General features: G+C 48.3%; 1 protein-coding gene across 1 annotated transcript; it reads right to left on the reverse strand.

Annotated features, from left to right (window-relative positions):
* MED9 (mediator complex subunit 9) lies at positions 1 to 6,844 on the reverse strand. Its single transcript, XM_083711895.1, has 2 exons — positions 6,119 to 6,844; positions 1 to 3,874 (listed from the first exon to the last, which is right to left on the reverse strand). The coding sequence occupies exons 1-2, from the start codon at positions 6,406 to 6,408 to the stop codon at positions 3,658 to 3,660; spliced, it is 507 nt and encodes a 168-aa protein (XP_083568021.1). The 5' UTR covers positions 6,409 to 6,844; the 3' UTR covers positions 1 to 3,657.
* Positions 6,845 to 18,613: the final 11,769 nt, after the last annotated feature.

The following is an 18,613-nucleotide window of genomic DNA, read 5'->3' on the forward strand; positions in this document are numbered from 1 at the left end:
TGGGGTTGGATTTTATTTTATTTTTGCACCAGGGGAAACGTTCACATGTAAATGTCCCTTGAAAAGTATTTAACATGGGTGAGCTCCAACACCTCTCCCCCTCTTGCATGTGCCAAGAGTGTCTGCAGAGAGTAGACCCTTAGCATCGCAGGAAGCAATTTAATAACAAGTCTACCGTTCACATCCGGATACCCCACGGCAGCATTAATGCTCCCAGCCTGAAAAGGGAGAAAGAGGGAAATGGGAATTAAACTGCATATTTCCATTTCCTTGCTGGCCTCCCCTTCCTGGCATTTACAAGACACGAGGGGCAAAGATTCTGAAAAGCTCTTTGTATCCCTTTTTTCTTCTCTAAAACTAGTTGGGTTTTTTACTTTGTGTGTGTGTGTGTGTGTGAGAGAGAGAGAGAGAGAGAGAGAGAGAGAGAGAGAGAGAATGAGAATATAATGGAATAATAGAATTGTAGAGTCATATAGTTCAACCCCATGCAATGCAGGAGAGGACGTGCTGGAGCATTGAAGTACAGTCCTTCCATTGGAAATAAATAAGATTCCAGACCTCATGACTCTTGAGTAAAGGGGCGTCAGAAGCTGCCTTCCATCACACCAGGCCATTGGTATACCTAGTTCAGCCTTGGCTATAATGGATGGCAGTGGCTCAGCTTTTCCCCAGCCTTGCCTACAGAGGTCAAAAGCTGCTGTACGTAGACCAAATCTTCTACCCGAGTTATAGCCCCTTCCCCTGTCCGAGGATTCCCTCCTCTGAGGGTAGGTTAAAGGTAAAGGGACCCCTGACCATTAGCTCCAGTCGTGGCCGACTCTGGGGTTGCGGCGCTCATCTCGCTTTACTGGCCGAGGGAGCCGGCATACAGCTTCCGGGTCATGTGGCCAGCATGACTAAGCCGCTTCTGGCGAACCAGAGCAGCGCACGGAAACGCCGTTTACCTTCCCGCCGGAGTGGTACCTGTTTATCTACTTGCACTTTGATGTGCTTTCGAACTGCTAGGTTGGCAGGAGCTGGGACCAAGCAACAGGAGCTCACCCCGTCGCGGGGATTCGAACTGGCGACCTTCTGATCGGCAAGTCCTAGGCTCTGTGGTTTAACCCACAGTGCCACCCGCGTCCCCTGAGGGTAGGTCACACACACACATTTCGGTGAAAAGACGATGTGCCTGCAGAGTGCAGGAAGTGAGGTTCGAACCAGCCATGTTGAAAGCAGTTAGATGGAAACCTATTTCTGATTGCAAACCTAAGAAGAAGCTGGATCAGGCCAGCACTCCCATGGGTCCATCCAGCACCCTGTTTTCAGAGTGGCCAACCAGATGCCCACGGAAAGCCTGCAAGCAGCCCCTGACGTCAAGTTCTTTAATCTCTCTGCATTTTTCTCCCTGTGCATCAATACTTGGCTCTGAATAAGTCCTCAGGTATGTGCCTTACATATTGCCCCCGCCTGAATCACCGCCTGAATCAGAAGGGAAGTTTGCTGGTCCCTCAAATGTCAACAGCGGGCAGGGCAATTTTCCTTAAATGTACCAAGGGTGAGCTGCGGGAAGGCAGCCCTCAATGACCCCGTTAGCGGCCTCCTCAAACACACCCTCTGTAATGTACCCGCATTGTCCTCTGCAGATTGAGTACAAAACAACAATGGGAACTCTCCCCGCGTGACTTTGGGTGGGGGCCAATGTACTGTACTCGCACACCTGAAACGGCACAAACAGCAGCTCCGGCGACACAACGCCCCCATCTCCCCCTGGCGAGCTGACAATGCCTTTTGCCTCTGTAAATGACAGGTCAGAGGATTCAGACATCAGCCACGGCCCCCTTCCCCTTCATTGCGGCAGCCTGCCTGTTTTTCAGGACTCTGATTGGATGGGAGAACCAGCGCCGGTAGGAATAAATAATCCTGACCCACGCTTGCCGATGCTGAAATTGCAGAGTTCCCATGGATTCAGAGGCAGGGTAGTGTTATTTCAAGTTGGCAAGCAGGAAAGAAATCAGATGGCTCAGGTCGTATTGCCCACGCACGCCCTGCGTTTCAGCTTTGTCCTGACACTTTTAGCAAAAGCGCCCTGTCCCAATGCCCTACTGCAAATATTACAATTAAGACTAAGTGTGTGCATGGAAAAGGACTCCATATTCTCGCCGTCTGCCCCCACCTCCATTTCTGCTCTTCCGTAGTCGTCATAAACGGATTCATTTTTCTAGTGGTGTAGCGGTTAGGGAGCTAGACTAAGACCTGGAAGACCAGGGTTCAAATTCCGCTCCTCGCAGCCACAAATCTCTCTGGGGCAGCAGAGGAAGAGATTCTCGTCCTCGTTTATGAAACAGCCCTTTGGGTATTTGAAGAGGGCATTGTGCTCCCCTTCCTTCTCCTGGCAAAACACTGCAATGCAAAGCTGAAGATTCCGGCATCGCAGGGGGTTGGACTAGATGATCCTTGGGGTCCCCTTCTACGATTCTGAGAAAACATACGCCAATCGTTCAGTTTGCACCTGTATTGGAATTATTTTTAAATGTTTGGTTGCTTGTGCATTTGCCATATAAATTTACCAAGTCAGAAAGACAGAAAAAAGACAAGCAATATCTCCCAATTGGGGAAAAGGCTACAGACTCTCTACTACATTGGCCACAGAAAGCCAGCGAGGTTTTAGAAGTCAGAATAGTTCTGCAATGGAATCTCCCATGACTGTCACTGGATTATTGCTGCACCAAATGCGACTATCAGCTTCTTAAACAAACGAACAATTGCACGAGCAAACCGGGAAGAACTACACAAATAATATCATTATTCCATGCAAGGAATCTAGTTACAGGTTGTCTTAGCTAAGAGGCAGTGTCTGCAGCACAGTCCCAGATTTATTTTTCAGGGTTTTCCCCAAAAACAGACATATACGCAAATTATTAAAAGTATCATTTTTCTAAAGAAGGCTTAACCCAGCAAAAAGAATATATAAACAAATATACACAAATTTGTAAACTGAGGCTGCCCTGTCAAACTGCTTCCTTCCCCAGAAACAGGAGCAGACTTCACCCGCTCTTAAGTCTCCAGGAATACTAAAGGAGTCATGCTTTTGTCATTTTGTCCGTCTGCTGATTTCTCTCCTGCCGCTTCCTGATGTCCTCAGCGAAAGAAAGCAGGTAATTGTCTTCTTAGGTGCTGGGTGATGAAGGGAAATAGTAACAGCCTGCTCTAGCATCCTCTTGGACCCAGTTTATACATTTCAAGCAACGGGTGGTGGAGGCTACTGGTGGAAAGGTGTTGCTTGCATTGAATGTACGTCCACTGAAGAGGAAAAGCAAAAAAAGCACCAGCTCCTTGCTTCTAGAAAAGCAGCATGTCAGGGAATCTTTCTCCCTGACATTCTAGTTTTCCATGTGCAGGGTTGTTGCTTATTTTTTTACAGTTTTAGTTATTTTTAAGACTGAGGAGCTTACAAAATGTGCGACTCCCATCCGCCTGCAAAATGCAGACGGCACATTCCCCGTTCTGCCTCTAAACCAAAACACCAGGATGTGCACACCAGGATGGTGCGTTACAGCTTTATGAGCTGCTGCAAGAAAATTGTGTTTCCCTTTGGTGCCAAAAGCCACGGCAGTTCCCTCGGACCGCTTCCAGAACCAGCGGAATCTCTTTGCAGAGCCTCGGGTCTCTTCCTGCCTAATCCTTGGGGATCTCAAACATGCAGAGGCTTTTGTACTTCTGCAGCAATTCGCTCTTGGTCTTGACTTGCTCCCGGAGGCTTTGAAGTTGCAGCTGTTGCTGCTCAGGACTCACGGAGATCCCCTGCATGGTCTGGACCACCTTCCGCACCTCCACAAATTTGGTCCTCAGCTCGTTCAAAACCTGGTGGACGTCTTGGCTGTCCTTATCCATGCTGAAGGGAGAGAGAGAGAGAGAGAGGAAGAGAGCAGCTAAGATGACGTTCGCCTGCCATTTATGGTAGCAGGGCGCCACGGGTTCAGGAATGGGAACTCAACAGGGAATTAGGAGGAAGCGGGCGCACACTGAAGCATCGTGCAGCACAATGTTCCCGGGACAGCATGCAGAACACAGAGGCCTTTAATTCTTGGAAACTTTCATGACCGTCTTTGTAGCTACTTTAAAAAATGATTAAAGACCTTTAAAGCCCTAAACGGCCTCGGCCCAGCAGACCTGAAGGAGTGTCTCCACCCCCCTCATCCAGCCCAGACGCTGAGGTCCAGCTCCGAGGGCCTTCTGGCGGTTCCCTCCCTGCGAGAAGTGAAGGTACAGGGAACCAGGCGGAGGGCCTTCTTGGTGGTGGCACCTGCCCTGTGGAAGGCCCTCCCACCAGATGTCAAGGAGATAAAACTATATTGACTTTAAGACGACAACTGAAGGCATCCCTGTTTAAGGAAGTTTTTAATGTTTGATTGTGTTTTTAATATTCTGTTGAGAGCCGCCCAGAGTGGCTGGGGAAACCCAGCCAGATGGGCAGGGTATAAGTAATAATTTCTTCTTCTTCTTCTTCTTCTTGTTATAGAGGACTCTCGGGGACCCTTCCAACTTTACAATTCTTACAATTCTATGATTGCAAATCTCTGCTCAGCCACCAGGCTCACTGAGTCAGTGTGTCTGGCTCTTAACCATAAGGTTGGTTTGAGTCCACCCAGGGACAGCTGTGGGCAAGATTCCTGCATTGCAGGTTGGAGTAGACAAGGCATAAGCAAACTTGGCCCTTCAGTTGTTTTGGGACTACAGCTCCCATCTTCCCTAGCTAACAGGACCAGTGGTCAGGGATGATGGGAGTTGTAGTCCCAAAAAAACATCTGGAGGGCCACCTTTGCCTATGCCTGGAGTAGAAGATCCTTGGGTTCTCTTCTGATGCTACAATATTATGATTCTAAAATTCACTCAGTGGTGCAAGCCTGGGCAGGGTATATGGCCTCGCTCTTCTCGGCCTCGCTGATGTGGTCCAAAGGAAAGCAGAGCAAAACGTTTGGCACCAGCTTGGCCGCAGGAGTTGCTGGAAGGAGGCGTACAAGGTGTCATCCGACCGTCTTAGGGACTCCAATCCGGATTTGTGGATGGTTTATTCCTTAGCGAAGATACCCCACAAGGCAGCGGAGATTTTGGATCAGAGCTTCTGCCTTCGGATGTGGACAAGCTCCATCCATCCCTCTCTTCTCTCTACAGCAGCGGTTCTCAACCTGTGGGTCCCCAGATGTTGCTGGACTACAACTCCCATCATCCCTGAGCTCTGTGGCCTTGCTAGCTAGGGGTGATGGGAGTTGTAGTTCAACAACATCTGGGGACCCCACAGGCTGAGAAAGGTTGCTCTACAACCTGTGCAGAAACCACCTCCTTGACCACTGGTCCCACTCTTGGTTTCATCCAGAGCTCATTCGGCAGAGCATGAGACTCTCAATCTCAGGGCCGTGGGTCTGAGCCCCACATTAGGCAAAAGATTCCTGCATTGCTGGGGTTGGAATAGAGGACCTTTTGTGGTCCCTTCCAACTGCACAAGTCCCTGATTCTATGAGTCTTCACATGCTGGAGAAGCCCCTAATCCCCTCACCTGGTTTAGCCAGCCAGTCGAAGCCATTCTCGGGTTGTGGCCGCTGTTATAATATAATAATGACTGACAGTTTCTAGGAGCCACAGGTGAGAGCCAAGTGCAAGGTGGGGAACCAAAGGTGGGAAAACTACCCCCAGAAGGAGAACGGCGTGTCCCCCACCAGAGGAACGACCTCTCCCCCTAACGCCCTACAAACAATTACAATACAACCAGCACTGCTCCAGCCCGTTCCCAAAGGCCTGTCGGAATAAGACAATCTTCACCTGCCCATGGGATGGAGCCAGCCTACCTTCTTGAGGCAGGGAGTTCCAAAGTTGCCTGGGGAGGCCACCACTGAGCAGGCCCCGTCCCTCAACTCTACCAAGAGTGGCAGGAGAAACGGCCTCTCCCGAAAGGGACTCAAGAGCCCGGGGCAGGTTTGTGCAGGCTATTTCGGGTAGCCTGGACCCCAGAGCTTTCTAAGGCCATAACCAGCCCTGATGAATTGTTCCCCGAAAATTGTTTCCCCTTCAGCGGTAGACTGCCCCTGTCCCTGGAGGCTCTCCACCCTCGACCCACCCGCCTCCCTCGGGGGCCATTTACCATTTGATGATGTCGTGCACCAGGGGGAGGAAAGAGTAGTCCTCCTGGCCCGGGTGGGCGCCGGGCGCCTGCGGGGGTCCCTGCTGCTGCTGCTGCCCCCCCGGGGGCGGAGGCGCCTGCCCGGCGGGAGACTGGAACTTCTGCTCGGCCGGCGAGGGCTGCTGCTGGGGCGGAGGCGGCGCCTGCTGCTCCCCCGCCGGGGCCGCGGCCTGGGGGGCTCCGGGGGGCGCCGAGGGCTGCTCGTCGGGGCGAGAACCCCCGACGGCCGAGGTTCCTCCAGGCGTCGCCATTGCCTCTGGATGCCTCCTCCTCTGTGCTTGCTCGCTTGCTCCTGTTTCCTTATTTATTTGATTGCATGCGTATATTTTAATTTTTTCCTTTCCTCTGCTTGCTCGCTCCTGTTTCCTTATTTATTTATTTAATTGCATGCATATATATTTTTTTAATTCCTTCCTCTCTTCTTTGCTTGCTTGCTCCTGTTTCCTTATTTACTGAAATGCATGCATATTTTTTTAAAGAATTCTTCCTCTCCTCCTGCTAGCTTGCTCCTGTTTCGTTATTCATTTAATTGCATGCATTATTAAAAAAAAAAAAATCTTCCTCTCCTTTTATTTAGTGCTTGCCCTTATTCATTTTGCACGCTGCTTTTTTAAGCTTTGCACTCGTGCATGCTCTCTCTCTTTCCCTTTCCTCTTCCTCCTCCCCCACTTTTCCGGGCGTCGCTAGAAAAGGACGAAAAGCCTCTCGCCCTTGCAAAACTGGTCTCAGAGTTTGCGCGTCAGCTTGGCTGCTCCTCCTCCTTTGCGCATGAGATGGTGCTGCCGCCGCATTAGCTGCCCGGGAGGCATCTTAGCTTACAGCCTGGTGCAAACGTACCTAGGTGAAAATTGCCATCGGAATCCCCTACATAAACTCATCTTGGGAATGAGGTTTTGCTGGGATGCAAGGTTCTTACGCGCGAGTAAGCCTACACACACACACACGTGCTGCTGTTCTCCAGCTTTCTAGCAAATAAAACAAGCTAAGAATCCCTTAATCATAAAAGACAATACTCGTGCATCACAGAAAACAATCAAATTTAAATTGATTTGCAGCTATGTTTACTCAAAAATAAACCTAAATTGTTGCTATTAATTAAATTTGTATACTGCCCTATACCCATAGATCTCAGGGTGGTTCACAACATAAAATCACAATTAAAAAAAATAAATACATTTTTAAAAAAATTAATTCATTTTTACATTTATAACCTCCAGGGACATTAAGGCAGCATACATAGTTCTCCCCATTTTAACAGACTACGAGTCTCAAGTTGCTTCCAGACAAGTTTTTAATTCAGGCATGGAGTTTTACAGGGAGGTTGTACAACGTTTGCTGTTTTAAAAGGTAAAGGTACCCCTGCCCGTACGGGCCAGTCTTGCCAGACTCTGGGGTTGTGCGCCCATCTCACTCAAGAGGCCAGGGGCCAGCGCTGTCCGGAGACACTTCCGGGTCACGTGGCCAGCGTGACATTGCTGCTCTGGCGAGCCAGAGCCGCACACGGAAACGCCGTTTACCTTCCCGCTGGTAAGCGGTCCCTATTTATCTACTTGCACCCGGAGGTGCTTTCGAACTGCTAGGTTGGCAGGCGCTGGGACCGAGCAGCGGGAGCGCACCCCGCCGCAGGGATTCGAACCGCCGACCTTTTGATCGGCAAGTCCTAGGCGCTGAGGCTTTAACCCACAGCGCCACCTGCGTCCCTGTTTGCTGTTTTACCAAGGATTAATAGTCATTCAGGGAAGGTTATACAACATCATTGTTATTCCACACTTTCCACTGTTTTATCCTGGTATCTGCCCTGCATCCCCCCCCCCCCCCCATGAACACAGATGCAGAAAATTACTTTGGCATCTCTGCAATCTCTGTACCCTCCTTTAGTCGACCTTCGACTCGCTTGTCCTCTAGGGTCCAGCCGCTTCTCTTATCAGGTCTCCTGCTGCTAAAGCAAGGAATTTTTCATTGTTAATATTTCTGGTTTTTATCAATGGGGTCCTCCAATTCCTTCGCAGTGAACCTTGCAGTCTCCTCACGTTTCCTTTGAATTCCCCCTGCAAAACCGTGAAAAGTCTGGAAGGAGACGATGTCATTGCAAGGATGAAAACTGGCGGATGTGAATAATGTAATGACTACAGATGCTTTCGTCATTTTTAAAGATAGAAAGCACATTGCTTTGGGAAGGAGAAACGAATAGGTCAACCACACAATCCCATTGCCCTCCCTTCTTGTCCACTTTGTGATTTAATCCCAGACAGACCCTTGTGATGGCCAATTAATGGCAATTGACCAGCAGCGTCAGGAAATCTGCTCCTCGTTTTGTATAAATAAATATTAACAAGTGCTATTTATACCCTGAAAGGCTACGATGAGTGTTGTGAGTTTGGTGTATTGGGCAGTGAAATGCTAAAAATAGCCAATGTAATCAAAGACAGATTTCCTACGGGTGGGAAAAGAAGCTAGCAGAAGCCGTGGATGAACACATTGTTGATAAATGGGGGCTTTGATATTAAAGTAAGGGCATCAATTCTACATGAGAAGAACATTTGTTGAAGAAGGAAAAACACTGCTAGTGCTTTTGAATTAATAGCTAATGCTGTTCTAGGCTGCATCAACAGAAGTATAGTATCCATATCAAGGGACCTTCTAACACCAAGTTCTAAAATATCTACCCTGTACGTTTCTGGGCACAATTCAAAGTGCTGGTGCTGACCTTGAAAGCCCTAAATGGCTTCAGCCCAGTAAACCTGAAGGAGCGTCTCCCTCCCATCGCTCAGCCCAGACACTGAGGTCCAGCGCCAAGGGCCTTCTGGCGGTTCCCTCACTGCAAGAAGCCAAGTTATAGGGAACCAGGCAGAGGGCCTTCTTGGTGGTGGCGCCTGCCGTGTGGAACACCCTTCCACCAGATGTCAAGGAAATAAACAATTATCTGACTTTTAGAAATCATCTGAAGGCAGCTCTGTTTAGGGAAGTTGTTAATGTTTGATGTCTTACTGTGGTTTTATATTGGTTGAAATCATAAGAGCAAACTCCATGGGGCTGAGGGAGCTTTGCCCCACCAATAAAATATTTGAGGAGCCTGGGCCCCCCAAAGTTGACAGGCACTGCAATGCAAATGGTGTCCATGCACTGTGTCATGTGATCGGTTATTCAGGGCAGGGCTTACTTGCCCCCTCCCCAATATTTTATTTAAGTTGGTACCCCTGTTTGGAAACCGCTCAGAATAGCTGGGGCATCCAATTGCGAGGCGCAATGTATAAATAATAAATTGTTCTTGTTGTTCCTCTTCTTAGATTGTACTGTATTTCATTGTATTGCAACTTGAGTTCGATGGAGTTCAAGACATAGTATGATGGAAGACAAGTTTGAAGAGGCAGAAAGCCTCTTGAGTTATTATCGGCTGGGGAGCAACGAGGGAAAAGGAACATTGCTTTTCCCGTCCTCTTTGCGGGATTCCCAGTGCCACATGGCTGATCTCTGTGAGAAACAGGATGTTAGACTAGATGGACCTTTGCCCTGAGGCAGAATCCAGGCTCTCCTTATCTCTTCACAGGACAAAGTGGGCTCTTCGTGCCCATTCAAGAACTTGCCAAAACATATCCCGGCAGTGCCACCAATTTCTTAGTTTCCCCCCCTCTTAACATGTGCCTCCCTCTCTTCTCTGAAACTTAGCGTGGCTTTGTTCTGCCTTAGCCACAAAGCAATCCTGAGTGTGCTCACATACACACCTTGCATTTAAAAGCAATATTTTGCCACTTCAACAGGAACGGAGGGTCCTGGGAAACTCTCTTGGTTCAGAGTTACGATCCCTGGCGCTCTCAACAAATGACAGCTCCCAGAATTGTTAGCGGGAAGCCATGACAGTTCGAAGCAGCAGTTTAAAGCAGCAGTTTTCAGCCTTTTTGGGTCCACGGCTCCCTTGACCCACTACCTTCTTTCTGCAGCGCCCCTGTGGGGCTCAGGAGCCCAGTTGTGTCACCCCTTGCCTGCAGAGCTGGCAGCCCCCACCCCTTTTTGAACCCCCTCCCTTTTAAAGTGTTCCCTCAACCTCCTCTCCTCTCTCCTTGAGAGTCCTCTGGGCAGCCGCAGCTGCTCCCCCTGGTCTCTGAGCTGCCCCCTTCCGCCCCAAAGAGAGATGCCTCCTCAAACTGCCCCACAGGGGCCTGGCAAGCACCCTCTGGCCAGCGCCAGTGGCACCATTTGCCAGCAGAGCTTGTAGCCAGGGCTGCTGCAACAAACATGTTAAATAGTGGGAAAGATGGATGAAGGACACAGCTCTGTTAGAAAACTTCTGAGCCGCAGACAGTGAGGAAAAGAGCTCTCTTCCGATTGCCTGTCAAATCAAGGTAGCATTTGAAATGAGCGAGATAAGACTGCTGGGACTCAGTTGCTGGCGAATATGGAGGTAGAGGCAGTAGCGACGCCATGTTTTCCCAGTGCCGGTTGAATGGTGAGGGATGGATGCTAGCCTTGGCAATATCTCGGCTCTTGAGTGTTCAGCTCAGCAGTTCCACTCCGGCTGTGTCTTGTTTCATCCGATCTGTTAGATTCACAGCTCTGTTTGATTCACAACTCTTTATTACAGCAGTTAGAACTGCTCCTGGAGTCTGACACACTGCAGTCTTAGCTGGCTGCTTTATATAATACTAAGTAACTTGTAACAGTAACAACTTCCAACTAACCAACCAATCAGTGAGCAACAGTTCTCAATCCTTCATTTGCATACTGGTGGCCCTGAGTGAGAACTGTAGTTAATCTTAATACATAACAAAACAGCTGTGCAAGCCCTTGGGAGGCAAAGACACAAGAGGGCATCAGAGGAGGGAGAGAAGGAAAGAAGGCAGAGGCCAGTGTTGCCTGTGGCACCCCTGACCATCCTTGAAGGCACCCCAGGGTGTCACAGCACACTGGTTTAAAACCACTGCTTTAAAGGAGTAGTGTGAATGTAGCCTAAGTCTCTCCCCCTCCTCTGGATGTTTGCTCGGTTAAGAGCTCATTTTCAGCTCGTAATTGCCATCTCTGGCTTGCTCCCATGTGTAGGCAAACTAAGGCCCGGGGGGGGGGCTGGATCCGGCCCAATCGCCTTCTCAATCCGGCCTGCGGACGGTCCGGGAATCAGCGTGTTTTTACATGAGTAGAATGTGTGCTTTTATTTAAAATGCATCTCTGGGTTATTTGTGGGGAATAGGAATTTGTTCATCCCCCCCCCCCAAAAAAAATCTAGTCCAGCCCCTCACAAGGTCTGAGGGACAGTGGACTGGCCCACGGCTGGAAAAAGTTTGCTGAATCCTGCTGTAGCCTCTGTGCAGGTGCTGGTCATGGTCAGTTGAGGAGAGGAGAGAAGGACTGAAGACTGGCCGATCAGGAACAAGGAAAAATCAACACAGCCTGGGACACAGTCCTTCCTGTTATTTGCAGCTCACTGGTTCCCAAAAGTAAACAGACTTGTTGTGAAGTCTCCGCCTGAATCTATATCATTCAGCAGCACATTACCAACGTCCAAAGTTTTGACACTTCTGCTTTATTTAGTACATTGGTGCCTCTGAGGATAAGGAACGGCATGCAGAACTTTCTGGGTGTAACCTGGACACAGGTGCCAAATGGGCCTTAAGGGACAGACAACAGGTGCACATCGTTCAGAAAATGTTCAATTTGTTTGATGTTTTCTTGGGAAGTTTTAGGCATGACGTCCAGGCAGTAGCTGGCCGTCCGGTGGGTGCTGGGAAGCTTGGGACCAGCTACATTACCCACCATTAATGGTCTTTTAAAAAGTTTGAGGAAAAAGCAGTTGTGGGAGCACTGTCTGGAATATTCTGCCATTTTCCTCTTGAAAATCTCCTGTTTCCAGACTGTTATTGGTACTTTGGTTCCCGAATGGCTTAATTGTTGAATGCCACAAACCCGGAAGTAAGTGTTCTGGTTTGCGAACGTTTTTCAGAAGCCAAACGTCTGACGCGGCTTCCGCTGGAGTGCAGGAAGCTCCTACAGCTAATCAGAAGCTGCACCTTGGTTTTTGAATGGTTTTGGGAGTCAAACAGACTCCCCGAATGGGTTAAGTTCAAGAACCAAGGCAGAAGAAGAAGAAGAGTTTGGATTTGGTATCCCGCTTTATCACTACCCGAAGGAGTCTCAAAGCTGCCAACATTCTCCTTTCCCTTCCTCTCCCACAACAAACACTCTGTGAGGTGAGTGGGGCTGAGAGACTTCAGAGAAGTGTGACTGGCCCAAGGTCACCCAGCAGCTGCAGGTGGAGGAGAGGGGAAGCGAACCCGGTTCACCAGATTACGAGCCCAACGCTCTTAACCACTACACCACACTGGCTCTACCACTGTACAGAGAAGTGGGGGGGGAGAGAGATGGCAGGAAGGGATAGGAAAGCAAATGGCCCCACCCATTTAACTTTGGTCCGTCCCACACTGACTTTGGCCCTACCCACAGCTGACATGTGGCCCTTCAGTCAGTGCAGGGGATGTTGAGCTAGGGGGATCAAAGGACTGACTCTGTGCTAAAAGGCAGCTCCCCACCTTCCTAATCTGGGAACTGGCAATGGACCTTTCCCCACACCTGAGGGGAGCAGGGCAGGCTGTATGGGGCATTTATTCACACTTCACCGCCATACTCCGAGGATCTGCCAAAGTTCGATTTTCTCGGTTTCTCACGTCTTGGTTTCTCATCCTGAAATTCCATTCTCCGCATTTTGCTTTAATCCTCAAGAAAATCTGCCAGCATTTCGGTGCAAATAAACAAATTCTAAATGCACGTTTTCGCAAAGCAATCTCCCCTCACGCAATGAGTTCTTCCCACTAATATTTCCACACTTGGCTCTAGCGCGTGCATTTTTGCACGCGTTGCTCAGCTAAGAAACACATTGCGAAATTCAGAGAAGTGCAAATTGCAACGGGTGGCTGCGCTTTGCTTCGCTTCAGAAAGTGCAAATTTGAAAGATGGGACTTTCAGAGTGAACAGGCTCAAATTTCTCCTTCATCCCTACCCTCTCCAAAGCACATCCATCTCTGCTGCCTGAGCCAGCTGCTTCTCTCTGCCTAATGGTAGGGCCAGGCCAGCGAAGGACAAGGTGATGCTACGAAGCATGATGTTCTGCCTGACATGAAAAAGGCCCGCTATGGGTCTGGTTATCTGGTTATATGGTTCTGTAGGAGTTCGGAGGGATGCGGGTGACGCTGTGGGTTAAACCACAGAGCCTAGGACTTGCCAATCAGAAGGTTGGCGGTTTGAATCCCCATGACGGTACCGAACATTTTTTATGTATGCAACAACGGCAGCAAGGATACTCATCGCTAAGCACTGGAAAACTCAAGATCTACCCACACTGGAAGAGTGGCAGATGCAACTGATAGACTATATGGAACTAGCCGAGATGACCGGCAGAATCCGAGACCTGGGAGAAGAGAAGGTTGAAGAAGATTGGAAGAAATTTAAGATTTATTTTAAAAAGTACTGTAATTTGGTTGAATGTTAAGATGGAGGCTAGATCATAAATAATTGAGCACCACTAAATTAGATGCAATTAGGATGATAAGTGAGATTGAGGAAAAATCATAAACCTTTGGGAGAATTATTAGATTATATTCTAAATGAATGGGACACAAGAATGTAAACAAGATGATAAATTGCGGGCAAGAATTGACAATGATGCAAGTGGGAGCGGGAGACGTGAGGGAGTCCAAAGAAGTTAAGAAATTATGTTATGATATATGTTACATTGTTCATTATTTTTGCATTTATGTTTAAAAATCTTAATAAATATATATTTTTAAAAAAAATGAATCCCCATGACGGGGTGAGATCCTGTTGCTCAGTCCCAGCTCCTGCTAACCTAGCAGTTCGAAAGCACGTCAAAGTGCAAGTAGATAAATAGGTACCGCTCCGGCGAGAAGGTAAACGGCATTTCCGTGCGCTGCTCTGGTTCGCCAGAAGCGGCTTAGTCCTGCTGGCCACATGACCCGGAAGCTGCACACCGGCTCCCTCAGCCAATAAAGCGAGATGAGCGCCGCAACCCCAGAGTCGGCCATGACTGGAGCCAATGGTCAGGGGTCCCTTTACCTTTTACTAGGAGTTCGAAATGTGGTGATGAGGGCCGGACTTTGACCGGACTCCGGCCACTGTAGCATACTTAACCATACTGCTAAACCTGACATCATCACCAACATCATTAATTCAATTTATATACCACTCTTTATCAAAAGCTCCCAGTGACACTCTCCTTGATCAGGCATCTATTTCTTATGATTCAGAAAGAGACGTAACAGGAGACATTTTGACCCCATAAGCTTCCTTAGGCAGGCAACCTAGAAGGGAAGGGGGGGAGGCTGTTAATTACGGCAGTTAAGCAAACCTGAGTTTTTGTTTTGTGTTTTTTCAATGGGGAAATATACCACAAAGCAGCTGTTCTCCTCCAGCAGCTGGGAGCAGCACAATAGAGGAAGAGGTTATTGTGCTGCCCGTTCAGGAGACATGTTGGAACTCTTTTTGTTTTGAAAAGTGGGTCAGAAAGATAAGGTGTGTGTTTGTGTGCTGGTGTGGCGGAGAGAGAGAGAGAAAAAGAGGGTTTTCTTTTCAAGTGCCTAGGACAAAGCAATCTCAAAACACACTGCATTTGATGAGAAAGCTTTTCAAACGCAGAGAGAAGGAGGGCAGAGAACATCCTTTGCTTGGTTACTCACCATCCCTGAGAGCTTTCAACCGTTGCTCGTCTCTAATTGACCCAATTGCTGAAAAATGTCAGCATCGATCCACAAGCCAAAGATACATCAGGCAACTTGCAGACATCGCACGTCAGACACCACCTTGCGCTATACAAGAAGGTGGTTTATCAATGTTTGGGTAGATGGATAGATAGATAAAATTAAACCCCGCTGAAAAGTTTTGGGGGCACCTCGTTTCTGCAGAGAAGACCTAGTAGGAGCTGTCTCCCTTTTAGAGCAGCTTATTGGGAAAGATTTTGCCCTTGGGTACAGGTGTAGCTAAATAGAACCTCCATGTTCAGCAACAGTATACCACAGAATACCAGCTGCTGTGGAGCAACAGCAGGAAAAGGACTGTTGCTGCCATGCCCTGGATAACCACTGCGGCACACAAGATATTGGACTTGACAGACCCTTGCTCTGTTCCATCAGGGCTCTTCTTACAACGGGGCCTTCTCGGCTGTGGCACCCTGGACTTTGGAATAACCGCCCAGGCACAAGGGATAGCCTTCCCTTGGGCCTATACAGCTCAGGAGCAGGTTACTGGAGAGACCGCCTCATCTCTCCACAGCATAGCTCAATCAGTAGAACATGAAACCCTTAATCTGAGGGTCTTGGGTTCGAGCCCCACATTGGGCAAAAAGATTCCTGTGTTGCTGGGGGTTGGACTAGATGACCCTTATGATCCAAGTCTACAATTCTATGATTCTTCTATATCTAGTGGCTCACTGCATCCTGCCCAGAATATTCTTCTTAGAGTCTCCCACAGTAGCTCAGAGCAGGTCTTTTTGTGGAAGCATAGGTCACAATGGATGCATAATTCAAACAAGGCCCTTCAAAGGCTAAATGAGTCATTTACGGCTAAATGGAACCTCCATTGTCAGAGGCAGTCTACCTCCAAATAACATACACAGGAGTTAAACAACCAGCCCTTCCCTTACTGGAGCTTCTTTGTGTCCCTGTATGAAATGAGTTGCTAGGCTAGACAGGCCATTCATCTTGCCCAGCGGGAAACTTCTGGTTCCTTTATGTCTTTAATCCACAGGGCCAGCTAGCAATTTCTCGATGGTGCAGAGTGGTGTAAATGTGTTTGAGCTACTTAAAAAGCTGAGATGCTCCATTGCCCATGTTACAAAGTTCTTTTTTTCTCTCTCTCCCCTCCAGCGGGGGATTAATAATTAGCTGCTAATAAAAGAAAACATGTTTTGGAACAGGGAAGTTCAAGCATGCCTAGAAAGAGCTCCCCTAGACTTGCCCTGTATCCTCGAACAACAGTTTCTTGGAATATGACCCTTGGCTTTCAAAGGACCTTGTTCAGATGTCTTTGGCCTCTTGGAGGGAAGCCATCGCCTTCAGCTTCAGAAAGAATCGCTAGCTGGTCACTGCTGGAGATGGCGAGCTGCCAATCGGGGTTTGATCTTCGAGCAAAGCGCCATCTCAGTTTGTGTGAATGTAGTGCCGGATCTACATATAAGCTAAACAAGCTATAGCTTAGGGCCCCACTCTCTTGGGGGGCCCAAAATAATTAAGGGGGGGGGGAAGAACCTGGATGTACATTTCCAAAATATAAGATAAAAAAAACCTACATACAGCAACAGTGTTTTGTGTTGTGTAGGCTCCTGTGATGTAAGTCATGGGCCCCACCTGCTAGCCTGCTCCCTAAAATATCACTGGTTTGCTCACTTCTATATATAGGGTGCCTACATTCTGCATGGACTGGCTGTAACAATTACTTCGATGAAATGCATATTTTGTTATTTGCAAATGGCTTTAGATACCTATCAGGTCCATAAATTACCATATAGCATATATTCAAGACAAAAAACAGAGATCATTTGTTGTTGACAAAGGACAGCTGGACATATAAAGGGCCCCATTAGCTTCAGTAGCTTAGGGCCTCATCAAACCTAAATCCGGTCCTGCGTGAATGATTGGTTGATGCTCCTTTAAAGATAGGGTTGCCATACGTCTGGGAAATCCTGGACGTGCCCTCTTTTTTTGGGGGGGGGGGGCGGCTACATGCCTACACGCCTCTTTCCCCAACTCGGGCCGGCAGCAGCTCAGACTGTCATCTTCTTTGCTCTTCAAGATAAATGATCAGCTCAGACTGTCGTCTTCTTTGCTCTTCAACTTAATGATCAGTAAGTGCCTATTTATAGGAGGGGGTTGTTAGAAGATTCACCACCTAACCCCAGTCTCGTTTCCCCCTTCTCTCTCTTCTTCCTCCCTCACCTTATTCTGTATAATGTCTCACATCATATGTGAAAAAGGACCTTAAAGGTAAAGGGACCCCTGACCATTAGGTCCAGTCATGATTGACTCTGGGGTTGTGGCGCTCATCTCGTTTTATTGGCCGAGGGAGCTGGTGTACAGCTTCCAGTTAATGTGGCCAGCATGACTAAACCGCTTCTGGCGAAGCAGAGCAGCACACGGAAACGCCGTTTACCTTCCTGCCAGAGCAGTACCTATTTATCTACTTGCACTTAGGGGTGCTTTCGAACTGCTAGGTTGGCAGGAGCAGGGACCGAGCAACGGGAGCTCACTCCGTTGTGGGGATTCGAACTGCCGACCTTCTGATCGGCAAGTGTGTTTTAACTCACAGCGCCACCCGCGTCCCTAAAAGGACCTTACCAACTTGAAAAAAGACGGTGCATATTTTTGGTGATCCATGAAAATCATTTTTAAAATTATTTAAAAACAACAACAAAAGATTCACCGCCTAGCTCCACAACTCTCACACAATTTTCTGAATGGAGTGTGGGTTTGGTTCACCAGACGTTTGAAGAAGGCGATACGCTGTTTCAGAACTCCCCCACCCCGAAATCCATAATTTGACCTGGAATCTATTGTCATGAAGGCTGCCAGCAAAATATTATAAAGGAATAACATCCAGCTCAGCAAAAAAAAGGGGAAAGAAGAGAGAGGGAGGAAATCAGAAAGTTCACTCCCTTCCCCCTCCTAATCCTGCAGCTCTGGGAGAAAAGATTGCGGTGGTCAAACGGTACCTTTTTAATGATAAACACAGATCATACCAAAGCCAGGAACATTTGCTGTTCCATGCTCAGCCGGATTATACAAGGGCACTGGCTGGCCCGTACCAGAGTCTCTCAGGAGCTGCCAAGGTAATTGGCGATGCTTAATTGTTCCTTCTGGATAATGAGCCTTTGGCTTGCTCATAAGCAGCTGGCGGAAGAACCACTTAAAGTTACTATTTTGGGGGCGCAGGCTCCAGGTTAGGAAAAAGGTGACCAAAACCAGCCCTCATTAAAGGAAACAAAAACATGAAAACAGCCAATTGCTTCTTCTGAAGCACAGAATAAGTCTTTTTCCCAGTCGACCTCCCGATGTCAGGAAAATCTCCCCTCCTCCCTTCCCATTTTCTTCTTCTTCTTCCAAATGTTGTATGTGAGCCAATTTAAAACAAAGGCAAAATTCTCACATGGGCTGAGCTCCCACCAGCTGTTTAGGACGTAAGGTTGCTAGGAAAGGAGCATCCCAAACTCTGAGATTTTAAAGCTCAAACCTGAGACCTAGGGGTGGTCCTTGATGATGTCATGTCGAGGAGGGCCCACTGATGTCATAGGGTGGTCCCTGGTCATGTCTAGGGGCAGGCCCTAGAAATGGAGGTTAATTGGGAGCAGAGGAAGGAAAAACCTCACCCAGATGGTCTATGCTGTAATTTGCAACCAGCTCCTGCCAGACTGAAGCTTGCAAGCTGCATGCATAGTCGTCTTCTTCTTCTTCTTCTTCTTCTTCT

Source organism: Podarcis gaigeae (genome assembly GCF_964106915.1).
Source record: "Podarcis gaigeae genome assembly, chromosome: 14".
Classification (NCBI taxonomy): domain Eukaryota; kingdom Metazoa; phylum Chordata; class Lepidosauria; order Squamata; family Lacertidae; genus Podarcis; species Podarcis gaigeae.